This window comes from Watersipora subatra, chromosome 7 (genome assembly GCF_963576615.1).
Source record: "Watersipora subatra chromosome 7, tzWatSuba1.1, whole genome shotgun sequence".
Taxonomy (NCBI): Eukaryota; Metazoa; Bryozoa; class Gymnolaemata; order Cheilostomatida; family Watersiporidae; genus Watersipora; species Watersipora subatra.
Genome location: NC_088714.1, coordinates 57854343 through 57869519, shown reverse-complemented (window position 1 = coordinate 57869519; position 15177 = coordinate 57854343). Strand labels below are relative to the sequence as shown.

Sequence of the window (15177 nt, the reverse complement as noted above, 5' to 3'; positions counted from 1 at the left end):
GTTCATTTCCAATTGTGATTGGATTTTAGGCTAAATGTCTATGAATTTGAAATGTCTTCAAGTAGAAACAGGCTTGTAAATGCCCTTCACTTTAGATGAAAGTTTTCAGAAACTGTAAAGAAAGTCAACCTACTGACAGAAGAAATGTCACACAACAATTATCTTACGAAACCTATTAAAATTTTCATTGACTCACTGACATTTAAATGACTCAAAATGGAAGAATTATATGGCGAACAAATGAGCAGACGACTCCAAAAAGATAACACTGGTATCCTTCCACACTAAAGAGTTTAACAATAGCATTACTTTTCTTTAGAACTTATCTTTTTGCAATGGAGTAACTAGAGCTCAACAAAAATAAATCCGCTCACAAACCTGAATACCCCTCAAACCATGACAATCATTTGCTTGGCAGAGTTGAAAGATGGTCTAAGTGTACATGTACACTGTGTATGCTGTACAATGTAAGTTGTACAGCATACACAGTGTACATGTACACTGTGTATGCTGTACAATGTAAATTGTAAAACTAAGGAAGCCTGGATGTCTACAAAGAAGCAGAAGTTTGAAACCAATTCCAATATTGCTAGTTTATGCATTAGATCCAACATTTATTAAGGCTTAGTAAATAAGTGACTTTTTTGCAACCACTTCATGAGGTCTGAATCACATAAAAACTGATAAATCTACAAAATTTCCTTGACGTGTCTTCAAATTGTTAAAGCAATGTGAGATGTCAACTTGCACAAGACTGGAAACTAGCTTCACTGCGGTTTACATCACATAAGCGTTCATAATTGTTCTTGGATATACATGTAATACTTCAACATACAATGTAATTCCAACACAGAATTTACTGAGCTGATGCGCTTATGTTAACGTCAATATTTTCATTGTTTTTACTACAAATGCAGCTGTAAAATAAGATGGAGGAATTTCGAGAAAAAGTATGTCAGTTTTAAGTCATTTTGAAAACGATTCTTATGTGTGAAGGTATTTCCGATTAAATTTTATGATTACTAAATCAATTTGCAGTATTGACTAAGGAATGTTATAGTTTTTTAGGTGATACGGTGATGATATTCTTATATAAATATTTGCTCCACCTTACCATGATTTCACCATACAAGTGTGAAACAGATATCAAAATAAATCGAATAGTATGTAGATATTTGACTTTCCTGTGCCTCACTAGGTCTTGGCTTTGGAAAGCAGCTGGTCAACCTGACCTGAGAGTGCCACTGGTAAACCTGACCTTAAGGTAGAACTGGTAAAACAGACCTCTGCGCAGAACTGATCAACCCAACCTCAGGGCAAAACTGGTAAAACAAACCTCAGGGCAGAACTGATCAACCAGACCCTGGGGCAGAACTGCTCAAGCTATTAGATAAGCAATTTTAAAATTATATTCACAAACTTTTTGCTGGATAGTCTGCATTTCATCTTTACTTTAGATAACAAGCACCTGCTCCAACTGAACTTCAACAATTTAAGGCATAATCAGATTTATTTTTAGTCATTAGTACCCCTGCAGAGATGCTAAATAAACATAACATTTGTTGCCTGGTCACTATGCCATAACAGCCTGCCTTAGAGAGTAACATTTTGGACCAATGTAAAAACCACAGCAATATAAGGTTAATGTGGCTAACTTACAACCTTTCAGTCAAAACTTGAGTTTTAAATGCTTTGTAGAATTTAAAAAAATTGAATAATTTAAAAGAGACAACATCAACAAAATAAACATTTTATATTATCCATGAAACTACCTCAGTACAGGGCCTACTGTAGACTTCCAGTCTAAATTGATAACAATAATGATTGCCTATGAGCTCTAGAGTCAATGCTCTGCTGTGATGGATGACCAGTAGCTGTCCTGCAAGTAAACTTCATTACTGACAGGGTTGTCATGACGACTGCGAGTCGATAGCCAACCTTCATTGTGCGTCATTTCTTGCGTGTCCGGGGCATCCTCCCACTCCTTTCGCACCAAATGAAACAGCTTCATTGTGTGAATTGCATCTTCCACTGAACAGTGGCTACCCTGCTGTATCAGGGAACCTGGAAGAGACCAGGACAACTACACAACTGACAAAAAGCAGAGGATAAAATAAGGTGACAGGAAATGACTACAAATAGAGGTAATAACATTCTGGGCATTTTGTACAGATTTATTACAAGGACAATTCCATGACCTGGATACTATTATTTTTTGTTTAGCATTGAGGGAGGGGATGAAGGTCATCCTCTCCGGGACAAAAATTGCAGCTTTCGGGTCACACTGAAGCTCCTAGCTTGGCTACACGAGAAATGAATTACTAAGTTTATTGGAAATGCACATATTGGGCAGCAATTTCACTGTACTCACCCTTAAACACACATTTAAGGCAGGCAGTTCATTTTTTTTCCTCAATTATTCAGATAATTGTCTAGTATCAAAGCTCATTGAGCCAGTTAGGTAACGATTGAGTGACAACCCTACCTAGAAGTACACCAGAGAGTTTCTTTAGTCCGATACGTGTCAGCCCCGGGCCTCGCAATTTTGTTTTCTCCAAGTACATGTTCCTCAACCTGCGAGACTTGACAATGTCCCTGCAGAGTGCTGAAGGATGGAAGTAGTTGATGGCATCAAAGTCACTCACCAGTGTATGTCCCACGACTATCTTGCCCTGCATGTATTCCACAACTGGTTACAGCCTGAAGCCAACCAAACATGAAAAACATAGCCAGACATCACAACTAGCTTAATGTTGTTGATGACCATCCAAGGTGGTCATCAACGACATTAATTATTAATTTTTTTAAGGCATATTTGTATGATAGATGACAAGACTGGATGTCTTTACCTTCTAAAAATGAGCAAATAAAAAACAGGCCTTTGCGACGAGGAGTTGTTCATCATGTCAAGTGAGGAGTAGACAAATTCAAACAAAGAGCTTAATCATTAATAACTCTTCCAATATCTCCATATCAGAGACTGCGAACCATAATAATAACATTATATTATAAATATTATTAACACATATTGTTATTAACACATATTACTATTAACACCTATTGTAAAACAACTTATCATTTATTAATAATAAAAAGCAATAAACGATTCAACAAACAACATTTATAGTTCCAAATCACTGCATGAATAACACAATTACATGTAAGCGAAGACAGCAGTTTATTTTACATGTCCAATGATGAACTGACCCCTGACTAGAGACTGTCATCTAGCTATAGTAAGACTGCTTCCAGCTAATTAGCTCATACACACTCTCTGACATGAAAATTACTTTTTTAGATAGCTAACAGACAGATAGTTTTTTGCATGACTAGAACCCTTCATACCAAACAGATGAAAAGAGGCTACATTGTTGAGCCTTAGTTCTACCTAATTCTCACTGCAAAAGACGCTCTATCTACTCAGCGCTGCATCACCTACCTCTAACACATTGATGATCATCTTCCTAGCCTCATCGAAGGACACTGCATGTTTCATATCGGCCTTAGTAATACCGCTGAAGCGTGTCCGGTAGTCAGCTATTGGTTGATCAGGTTTTACGTATATGTCTAAGAGCACATTGCACGAGGCATCAACTATACTACACCGAGCTGCAAACACAGAAAGAAGATTAATAGTAGAACATTTCAAAAACATGACACATGTGTCATGTCCAATGACTATAATCGTTGTTGATAGATTATTAATAGATTTGATATACTGTAAAACCTTTATTTGAATGCCACAGCACTCTATTTCTTAAATTTCCTTTATAGTGAAACTTTATTAAAGGTACGTTCGAATAAAGAGTGGCGTTGTATTTTTTAAACACCTTGTCAGAATTTTGGAAAGATAAATTAAAAATTTCAACAGGTGAAATGAATGTCGCCGATTTTGCACTCGCTTTCGGGCAGAATGACATCCGGCCTTTTGGGTGCAAGAAGTTTGCTAACTTACCTCCAACTGGTAGATCTCTAAATAAATATTCACAAGGAAGTTGATATATGTCTCTACCAGTTGATAGCTATGCTTACAATCAACCTACGATGATCTTATAGTCTGTATTGCAATTTGTTGGAACTTTCAATCTTTATTTCATTTTAAATTTGACGACATATTTTTATTTTAGATCTATATTTAACAATGCTGCATAAAATTCTTTTGGCTGTTCAATATCTTCAACAGTGTCTTCTGATCTCAACTCCTCTTTTGCACAGCTGAGCTAGTTGATATTAGCATCCGAACAATTTTTTGGCAGGGTAAAACCTTCATGCGATGCAATTTAATGTATAAAATTGTCGTCAATAAAGAGAAACTGCGTGTAATTAAAATAATCTCAATATTTTAGCCTCAAAATACGTATTAGCACAGACTCTATTGTAAAAGTAAAACTTTTTTCACATACAACGAAGTAACCAGATCGTGGGAAACAAGGAACTACTATTAGCCTGATACAGTTACTAATTATTTCTATGGTGTTGCATTGAAAGTCTTAACAAAAACTGTAAAGACCTGGAGTTGGAAAATGAACTTCGATACAAACAGAAACAACAAACAAAACAATTGGCATGAATGTAATCGAGTAATTATTAGCACTATTATGGGTTTGTAAAAATGAAGTATCATCAGATAGTAATGGTCAAATAAAAGCGGCGATCAAATAGAAGTGGCTTTCAAATAACTATGAGCATCGCTTTCAATGAATCGATGCTCATAGTTCAAATAGAAGTGGCGCTCTGTTTTTCAAACCTTTTCCATAGTGATGCTAAAATAGAGGTGGTGTTCAAATAAAGGTATCGTTCAAATAAAGGTATCGTTCAATAAAGGTATCGTTCAAATAAAGGTATCGTTCAAATAAAGGTATCGTTCAAATACAGATTTTACGGTAATTGATAAAACTCCCATCTGCAGGGTTTGACATACTTGTCTTATTTTCTAGTGACTAGGTTATTTACTAATAATAATAATCCCACGAACAAACGAGTGGAAACGAAGTATGAGTTTTTATGATAAATGCATGTGCACACAACTTACGAAAATTAATCATCAACAATGAGACGAACCCTTGTCTAGAAATTTCATCAACAAATTTCACCATCGTTTTGTAGAGTTGTTAAAGTATAATAACGATACAAAACGCATTTAAGCCTATTTAAATATGATACCAAGGCTTTGTAAACCATCGGCATTATCTTAAAACTTACCCATCTGATCGGATTATACACAAATAGACAGATTAATTTGGACGAAAATTGCCACAAAATGCTTGAAAAGCTTGGTTTAATAAAAGTTAAGACCGGAAATTGAAACGCCGAGCGACAGAAAATAGAACGATAAAGTCGTGCGCATTTCACGAAAAAATAACGTGCACATTTCACCAGTCTACAGCATTGTCGAAAGTTTCTGTAATTAACGTAGGAGTACTGAAATCGTTTCATTTTTGCCGATTTCAAAGTAACTGACATTTTAGACTTTCGAGTACTTCGGTAATATAACTGATGTACAACGCAGCGTAAGTAAAGGAAATGACGATGATATTTTTTTCTAACGATTCTTATGAGATTTTAAGATTATACTTATGAGATTATAAAAACTATGACGTTTTTAAATGTAAACAAAATTGCACAGTGATCTTATATTATTACTATATTAATAATATTGGTTATTCTAATAATATCAGTGCATTTTACTTCTAATATTGGCCAATATTGCATTTCTCCTATTGCAGGGGGAGAGATATAAACATATAATCTTTTCCTTTCATTATTGCTATTTGTTGTATATAATAACACTCACACCCAGTACATTACAGCTACCATTGCAGTTATCCTATTGCACTGCAGTGCAATATTGCTAATATTGCATTTCTCAACCATCAGTACCCTTTCTTTTTTTCCAATATCTCTTTGGTCGTGGGCTGTATGACAGTGGAAATTCTAGTAATAGCAATAATGGGGAAGTCTTATTGACAGATATTGTTAAAATGTTAAATGTCACCTATTAGCGCGAAGATGTATCTAGTGAATTAAACTTTTCAAAAACAGGATTGGAGTTGTCTCACAATGAGAGGAGAGACAACTTAAAAATGGCTACAAAAACATAAATGTACTTGTGTTTTAACATCTCCTGTTTATGATAGGTTCAAACTACATAAAACAGCCAAGTATAGGAACAGCAAAGAGAAGTGTTTATACATTACGTTTCGTGATCCTGCACATTTTCGTGCACATAATAGCCAGACGCCACTGATAAATTTAATGACTATGGGTTTAATGCTGGACTAATAGCTGTAAACAGTTGATAATTTTTGAGCAACAGTCATCTGTGCGATGTTAGTACTACCCTAAAAGAACTCAATACAATTTTTAAATTGTTCACCACACAATGGCACCTAGCTTTTAATTTCGATGTCTATGTATTAGCTTGCAGTAGCTAACAGGGAACTTGGTGATGCCTGGGATTTGTTTAATTTACAGATGTCAGCAGGTGGGTGTTTAAGAGGCTGGTTCTAAAGAACAAGATGGAGTTTTGAAACCAGATACTTTTAGTGGCCTGAGAGAAGGCAGGAGCATATATGGGTGAGGTTTGAATGAAATTGGGTAAAAATGTGCAAATGCACAGCGTTTATGGGGACTAACAGATGTGGACTAACAGACAGAAACCACTGTGACCAAGTGGGATTTATTAATATAAATAACTAGGTGAATGCCCTGCATTGCTCGGGTATTAAAAAACAGCGGCAGGTAATGTAGTTGCCTGCCACTTGCGATTAGCCTGACGCATCGCACAATTTGAGTAAGCTACTATCTGCATTGCTTAATTTACTAATAAAAGCAAGCTTTCGTGACGCTGAATAACCCGGAGTGCTATGCGTATTTTAACAGACATAATGACTCATATCGCCTAATGAATCCATCGCATCTCGCGTAGCTTAATTGACTAGATTATCGCCTAGTGAATGGGAGGTTCTGAGATCAAATCAAGCACAAAGCAGATCTTTCATTACTAGGTTTTAATAGCAATAGCTAGACACACCCAATGATAGACTATGAGAAATATATACCATAAAACCTCTATTTGAACGCCACCTCCAATTATCCGCCACCCTGAGGGAAGGGTTGAAAAATATACCGCCACTTTCCAATTGAACGCCACCTCCATTTGACCGCTACTTTGACCTTTGACATTATTTGATCGTTACGAGCTCATAATATCCACCGATCCGCAGAAAAAGTGTCCATAAACACGCAAATGTATTCATAATGAATCGGTTATATCAACGACAATTCTTTCGTTGTCCAATTCCAAAACTTTTCATTTTTTGGTCAAAACTTTGAAAGCGACACCATAGAAATAATCAATAGCGGTCTAAGGCTAGTAGTAGTTTTCTGCTTAACGCAGTATTTCTACTTCGAAGTAGCCTACAGGTATAAGAAAAATGGCTTAAATTTACAATGGTAGATAAACTTTCAAAGCAACGCTATAGAAATAGTTACTATCTCAGGCTGAAAGTGGTTCCTTGTTTAACGCGGTCTTAATATTTCGAAGTACATGTACATACATGTATATGAAAAAACGGTTTAAATTTACGATGGTAGATAAACTTTCAAAGCAATGCCATAGAGCTAAACTACTAACTGTCTCATACTAATAGTACTTTCTTCTTTAACGCTGTCTTGATACTTCGAATGGCATGCGTAGAAAAACCGGTTTGCAAGTTTAGGACCAAAGGTTACGTTTATTAAGCAAACTTTTACGCGTTGCATTAGTGCTAAATGCAGCGTGTGAAAGTTTTGCTCCGCTAAAAATTTGTTTGGACACTAATATCGACTAGTTCAGACGTGCAAAAGAAGAGTTGAGGCCAGTAAAGATTGTAGAAGGTATTGGACAACTTGAAAATGTTCGGTCTATCGAAAGCAACAATCATAACACAGCTATCCAAACAAATGATGGAAAGATTTGTTTTAAAAACGTTAATTTTTGTTTCTGCATGTAATATAAGTATGATTCGTTTATGTCACTTGTTCAAAAATATATATTTGTATCATTTGATAGATTATTATTGTATAACTTATAAATATGCAGATTTACAGCATGTTATTTAATAGCATCCTTGCGGCTATCTTAACACGGCTTACAATGGATCGATCCTCATAACTCCACCTATATTGTACATAAAAAGCTAGTTCTGGCTGCAAACTGTAGCGAACATATCAAAAAATGCTATGAGTTTTTATTCAACATTGTTAAATGTAGATATAAAATAAAAATATGTTTTGAAATTTAGAATGAAATAAAAATGCCAACAAATTGCGAAGAAGGACACAGGCTATAATATTATTGCAGGTCAATTGCAACCAATAGATATCAACTGATAGAGATATTTCTCGGTTTCTCGATGCACATTTATCAAGAGATCTTAGACAAGTTAGAGGTAAGTTAGCAGACTTATTGCATCCAAAAGGGTGTCGCTCCACCGAAGAGAGAGAGCAACATATAGGCAACATTTGTTTTGCCCGTAATAGGGCTAACTTTATCTTCCGAAAATTCTGACGAGCCATTTGAAAAGTAGACCGCCAGCCTATATTTGCATGCCGCCTCGAATTGACCGCCACTATAGAAGAGAGGTTGAAAAATAGAGTGCCATGGCGTTCAATTAGAGGTTTTACGGTATATATAGATAGATTACTAGCGTCTATCAGCAACATGAATGAGTTGAACAACCAAGATATGGCAAAAACTCAGAGATGTGGTTTAGTGCATCATTGCTGAGCAGATTATGTTAGCGAGTGAAAGCAAGAGATAGGACAACTCTTAGTGAGCAAATAAATGAAGTTTCTTACCTAAAGCACTAACCATCTTTGGCCGTCCCTTAGCATTCACTTTTTGATAATCCATAACTCCAACCATCTCACAGTCTATGGCCACATATCTCTTTAGAGCAGCAGGAACATGGGTGGTGGAGTCATGCCCCTGACTAAAGCTAATATCGGTCAGAGGATCTTTGTCTATTAAACTTGGATACACTTTCTTAGAAAAAATCTACAAAATTATGAATTGAAACCTGTCTAACAAAAGACGCATTGAACAGTGGATGGCCAATCAAATACATCTATGAAAAAGTTAGACAAATACTTGAATAACAAAAATACTTTTTATAATGCACTTGGGCAGGAAGTGAAACACGCTGCCAAAAACATAATGATACACAGAAATGAAATAAAAACAAGTAAAATGATGCTCTGAGTAATTAAGATGACAATAATAGCAATTATAATAATAACAATAATAAACATGATGGAAAAGTTGTACCAAAGTAGCCCTGTTAGTTTAACACCACATAGCAGCATCTAAGACAACTGTCAGTCATATTTTCTACTGACATACAAGACCTAAACAGCTCTACATACATTGACAGAAAGGACGAAATGAGGATGTCTAATAGCTATGTGGCGACAAACCAGAGGATAAAAAACACACCTGCCAATGTCTACCTAAAACAACATTAAAATGTTTCTACTAATAAAAAAGCCAGATTATAACAAGAAGTGGCATGAGTTAATTTCCTTCGTTGAAAATTTATGAGATTAAATTGATTGGGTAACTTTGTGATTTGTTTAACATTTCAAACAAATCGCAAAATAGCAAAAATTGAAAGCTAATAGCAGCTTCTAAGGTCATCTCTGTATGTATGACACAAAAGGAAACCGAAGTTGAACCTAAACTCACAACAACCAGTCGGTGAGTTTACTAACCCGCTCTACATGAGCAGCCATGTCCTGACAACTCCCACAACCCATACTAGATAAGTAGGCACAATCACAGGTTGTTGGATATTTCACTTGACTCTTTATTTCTTCACCTGAACCCAGACCCCACTTTGCATCTACAAGAGAACACAATTCTTAAATAACGTGCTTGTTAGAGGATTTAATATTGCTTGCGTTATTGTTGGCTGAATCGGAGAGTCGGGCGAAATGACCAAAGAAATCTTGGTGAGGTGTGATCACACAGATGGAACTAGTTTTGTTTCGAACTGGGTTCTGTTGAAGATTGGTCTCGTGTGAACAAGATAACTGGAAAATCATTGCAATTTTTAGTACAATTTTAATTAACTATTTTTAACCAAAAGCAAGTGAAAATAATAATGCCAAAAATTACTTTATTCCATCTATGTTCATAATTTTAACTCTTGGGCAACTTCACCCCAGTTGAACATCATGTTCTACAAGTAGTAAGAGTTAGGCTGCCATTAATAATTAAAATGTATGGAGGAGATGATGACATCTTGCATAAAAATCAAGATTTAAAGCCAATAGTAGGGCTGGAGAGCACTCATTCAAGTCACTGGCATTCTTTTAGGAGGAAAGAAAATGAGCTACTTACAAGTGGTGACAAAAACTCCCATCTTGACCGAAAAGGCAGCGCAGGTCGGACAGCTGTCAGAGCTGACCTCAAGACAGTCACACGATTCATCTGCCAAAACAAGCATTCCGTCCTCTTGCCCTGACTCAGGCTTGTTTTGTCTCTCCGCTTCTGTCAGGGCCAGCCTCTTCCCGAACAGCCTGCCAGTGAAAGGGCAAATAATCCCATTTATTATGAAAATGTGCTTTGACCGAGAGTCCGAGTGTTCAACAGGGAACAAAAGAGTGGCAGTACACGTCAGATTTAAATAATGAACTAATTTATACAGTACATGCTCCAACAACTTAGACATTCTTTTCCGAGAGCAGTTATATTATAGGGATTTTACATTAAATTACAAGCGTAAAAACCATGTAAGCAGCCTAATCCATACCAAGATCTTCCCAAACCCATCCCATTACCCCTTCCAAATAAAAATACTAAAAATTAACATTATCATTTAAACACTGTACAGTAACTGTGGTATTATTGGTTTTTACTGACAACTTCTACCTCTATCTTTTATCACCTACCTATTAGCTTAGGGTCCTTGATTACGGTAATTTTACGTTAAGTTAAAGGGAGTGGGGAGTGCATACCTTCAATGTCAATCTAAATCAATTTTGCTCCCTTTCCACAGCAAAGTGTATGCGGCGCAAAAAAAAAGAAATAATATATACAAATCTAAACTAAAGTAAAAAAAATAGTTACCCCTATATGTCATTTTCTCTCGCAATTACGTGGCATAGAACCTCTTATGTAACGCGATGCAAAATTCTTTAGGCTCAGTGGAATTTACGTAAAAGGAGGTTTACGTTATAAGAGCGTGTGCGGCATCTGTAAATCCTTAGTTGAAGAGCAAGAATGAGATAAGCAGTCAGTACACATATTAATTTAGAATGCTTTTCCAGCATACTTTTTTGTTGACTAGTTCTGTGTCCACTGACCACAGTTGCCAAATTTCAGAGCATCCAAATGTGATGCCATGAAGCAAATCTTTATTAAAAAAAATCCACTTTTTCATTGTGTCTGTCTGTGTGTCCTCATTGTGTCTGTCTGTTAGTCTGCATAAATGCTATGCGTTTCCACATTCTTTACTTGATTTCGTCCAAACGTCACACGCATATGCTCTATGCCCTCCGCAAGGTCACCGAAAATATTTGATTTCAAAACTCCATCTGGTTCCTAAAAAGCAGACTCTAAAACACCTACCAGCAGACTATCTGATTGAAAATCAAATAAATCTAGGGCACGACCAGGCTTACTACTAGTTTACAACACAAGAGGTCGAGCAGGTACCCATTAAAAGATCTGAAAGAAAAACAAGATAGAGAAATCAATAAAATTATTATATTGTTTAACTTTCAACAAAAAGGAAATTAACTACCAGAGCTAATATTAACAAGCTTTTAACACACTCATTTCTTTCAATAAAGAAGAGATTTTTATTCAGCCAACAAACAACCATTTTAGTTTGATAGAGATAACGCAAATCCGTTCATTGCACAAAAATCAATGCGGTGCGTAACTCTACAAACCTTTTTACAATTTCATCTTACCATTGTCTGCAGATATTAAGATACCGCAGTATAAAACAAGCAAAATGACTATGTGACAGTATTCAAGCGCTAAGAAGTAAATATTGAGTATGTTTGCGAATCTGGGCAGAGTTTGTTGTTATTATATAATTGTTGGCTGGCATTTGTACAGCTATGTTATCTCACCTAAAATTAAAAACAGTTTGTTTTTTCTGTTTATGATTGACACATATACGCGTGCAAATATTCGATTGGCTTACATACATTCTACGGGTTGTCTAAAATAATTATTAACATTCCCCAAGTAATGACGGTTAAAAATATAATAAGCTTTGTACTTTTCGCATCCGCTTCATTAAAAAAAGTAGCATTAATTTAGAAATGCTTATCAATTATTTAATTACGTGTATATAACAAAAAGTAACAAAAATATACCAAATTTCAAAATTAAAGTTTTTTGGCACATGACAAATGTAACAATTTCAGGTAAAATATAAAATTAAGTTACTAGACCTGTAGACTTTGCGAGCAATCTTAGCACAGACATCACAGCTGCCCAGTGAAATGTAGGGGCAGTCGCAGTGGTATCGCCGTGACCTCTTCGTTGTAGCATCTCCAGCATCACATGATGACCTTTTGAGGCGACGCCTTTTGGTCTCCACAAGCATGACTAAACTGGAAAAATGCTAAGACACTATAATATGACATCAATAGACAAAATAATATGATACTAGCATACACTATAATACGATACCGATAGAAACTGTAATATGATACCAATAGATACTATAATATGATACCAATAGACATTATAATATGATACCGACATACACTGTAATTTGATATGAATAAACACTATAATATGATACCAATAGACACTATACTATGATACCAATAGATACTATAATATGATACCAATAAACACTGTAATACGATACCAATAGATACTATAATATGATACCAATAGACACTATAATATGATACCAATAGACACTATAATATGATAGCAATAGATACTATAATATGATACCAATAGATACTATAATATGATACCAATAGACACTATAATATGATACCAATAGACACTATAATACGATACCAATAGATACTATAATATGATACCAATAGACACTATAATATGATACCAATAGACAAAACACCTTGAAACTTTGAACAGTAAAACTGATACACAGTCATACCAATAATGAAAATAAACAACATCACTGTTCATCATAGTAACAAACCACACCTAATAACTCCGCAACAATGGGCTTCATTTACCCATTTTATACGTATCTACAAAAATCTTAACGACCCTGCGCTAAAGCAATCATTGAACAAATTGTGAAAGAAGGCAAGTCCTGCAAATCATGAAGCCAAAAGGTTGCTATAACTAAAATGTAGTTATAATTTTGGGTATATGTAAAGGATAACTAAAAATTGTCAAACTCTCTGGTGACATCTATATAAACGCCTCCACATTTGAAGAGTTGTCAGAATTGCTGCTGTCCTAAAAGGTTAACAACTACGGATAAAATGTTGCATGTTATAGCAAAGATAACATGTATATTGAAACTGAAATATGACACACTACATGATCACTGATGTATGCACTTGTTGCTGTTTTTAAAAGGTAAAAATGGAAGTTGCACAATTTTCTATAGCAGTTAAACTGAGAGTCAAATTTTAGTCTGTTGAATTGGCAGACTAAAATTGGACAAAGATTTTGCTCAAATTGAGCAAAAGATAACAAATATGACATAGATAAAAGCCAAACGCATACCATCAGATCTATTGACATTTTTGACCGCATGTATCTATATAAGGTTGGAAATATTGACTTTTATTACAAAAGAAGTATTTATTCAATATAAATTTTACGGTAAACTAATAGTTATAGCAAGAAGCTGTACCTCCAGTACAGCTTCCTACTATAACAGTAGAATAACCTTATAGCTGCTATTTTGCAACATTTCCTTTGTATCTTCTCAAATTACTGCTACCAGTGAACTCAAATTTGTACTCAAACCAAATTAGGATCATTTCTACTTCTTGTTTAGAACATTACCATACAAAAACGTAAATAATTTATTAGGTTTCCACTACTTATCAGTGTAGGGGTAAAGAGGGTTGCTAACTTATGTTTGCATGCATTTTTCATCAACTCTCAAAGTTCGGCCATTGCATGATCTACATAGAGGTTATCTTTGCCATGTAGCCAATCAAATAGTAATAAATTCACTTCATATAGCCTTCAAAACACCAAAATCGGTGTCCATGACTGCTTCTCCAAAACATGCTCACCATTTTGAAAGTGTAAAATAATTTGAATTAAAACTGAAAAGTTATCAATTCCCATATAACCAAATTTTAGTACTAACACGACTTTTATGAATAAGCTCATTTAATAAACAAAAATAAAATGCGGACGCCAAATTTGTCCTTGCTAAGTTCTTCAAATAGTATTTTCTTCAATTTGAATTGTTATTTGACGCACTTATAAATAAACACCACTTGATAATTTTACCATTTTGCACACTATTTACTCAATGCCAGAATATCATAGACAGAGTTTACAATCGTAAAAATGCCTATGTCTCAGCAGCTATTTCATTTCCACCCAAGATCCTGCTAAAAAGAAAAATATAATTTGTGGACAATAATATAAAAACATATCCTAAACCAACAAAAACCACTAACATTAAATAAGTCATAGGCCTACTTAACAAACATTAAGTTTTCCTCAGGTCGAGGAAAACTGGTCTATTGATTAAAAACCAGTTGACCTGTATTTGTGAAGGAAATTAGTAATTTGATCAGTAATCAAGAATCTCTAACTAAAACAAAGTCAACTGCAATACTTACAATATAAGTTTTAAACCGTTCGGTAGTCTCAGATGTCGCAGTCGCACCTTAAAACGTGGTTCAAAAATTGTTCCCAAAGCCTACCTCGGCTGACTCGTGTCGATTCGCGTAATCGTGAACAAGTGTCTAAAAACTAGACACGCTATATTGCCGTCGAACCTAAAAGCTAGTAGAGTGTGAAAGGTTTACACTTTGAATTATACAATTTATTTTTATGTTCACGTTTATGGGTTGTGCTTGTCAGTAAATTTTCTATGTTAAAATATAGCTACTTTACTAGTTTACATGTACATGTAACAAATGCTACGTATTACAAAAAACGTAAACGTATCAAAAATACTTTTGCATATGAAACTTCCAGAGTAGACTAAA

General features: G+C 35.1%; 1 protein-coding gene across 1 annotated transcript; it reads right to left on the bottom strand.

Annotated features, from left to right (window-relative positions):
• Positions 1-1502: 1502 nt before the first annotated feature.
• Positions 1503-14920, bottom strand: LOC137399433 (uncharacterized). Its single transcript, XM_068085536.1, has 8 exons — positions 14806-14920; positions 12454-12615; positions 10385-10563; positions 9754-9884; positions 8842-9040; positions 3440-3609; positions 2486-2672; positions 1503-2064 (listed from the first exon to the last, which is right to left on the bottom strand). The coding sequence occupies exons 2-8, from the start codon at positions 12606-12608 to the stop codon at positions 1844-1846; spliced, it is 1242 nt and encodes a 413-aa protein (XP_067941637.1). The 5' UTR covers positions 12609-12615; positions 14806-14920; the 3' UTR covers positions 1503-1843.
• Between the last annotated feature and the right edge of the window lie 257 nt (positions 14921-15177).

Bases quoted from the DNA above. Each gene is read 5' to 3' on its own strand.
- LOC137399433 (XM_068085536.1), bottom strand. From the start codon at position 12,608: ATGCTTGTGGAGACCAAAAGGCGTCGCCTCAAAAGGTCATCATGTGAT. The intron at 3,610-8,841 runs GTAAGAAACTTC...CTGTGTTTGCAG, and splicing joins AAAGATGGTTAGTGCTTTAG to CTCGGTGTAGTATAGTTGAT. The intron at 2,065-2,485 runs GTAGGGTTGTCA...GGTCTCTTCCAG, and splicing joins ACTCTCTGGTGTACTTCTAG to GTTCCCTGATACAGCAGGGT.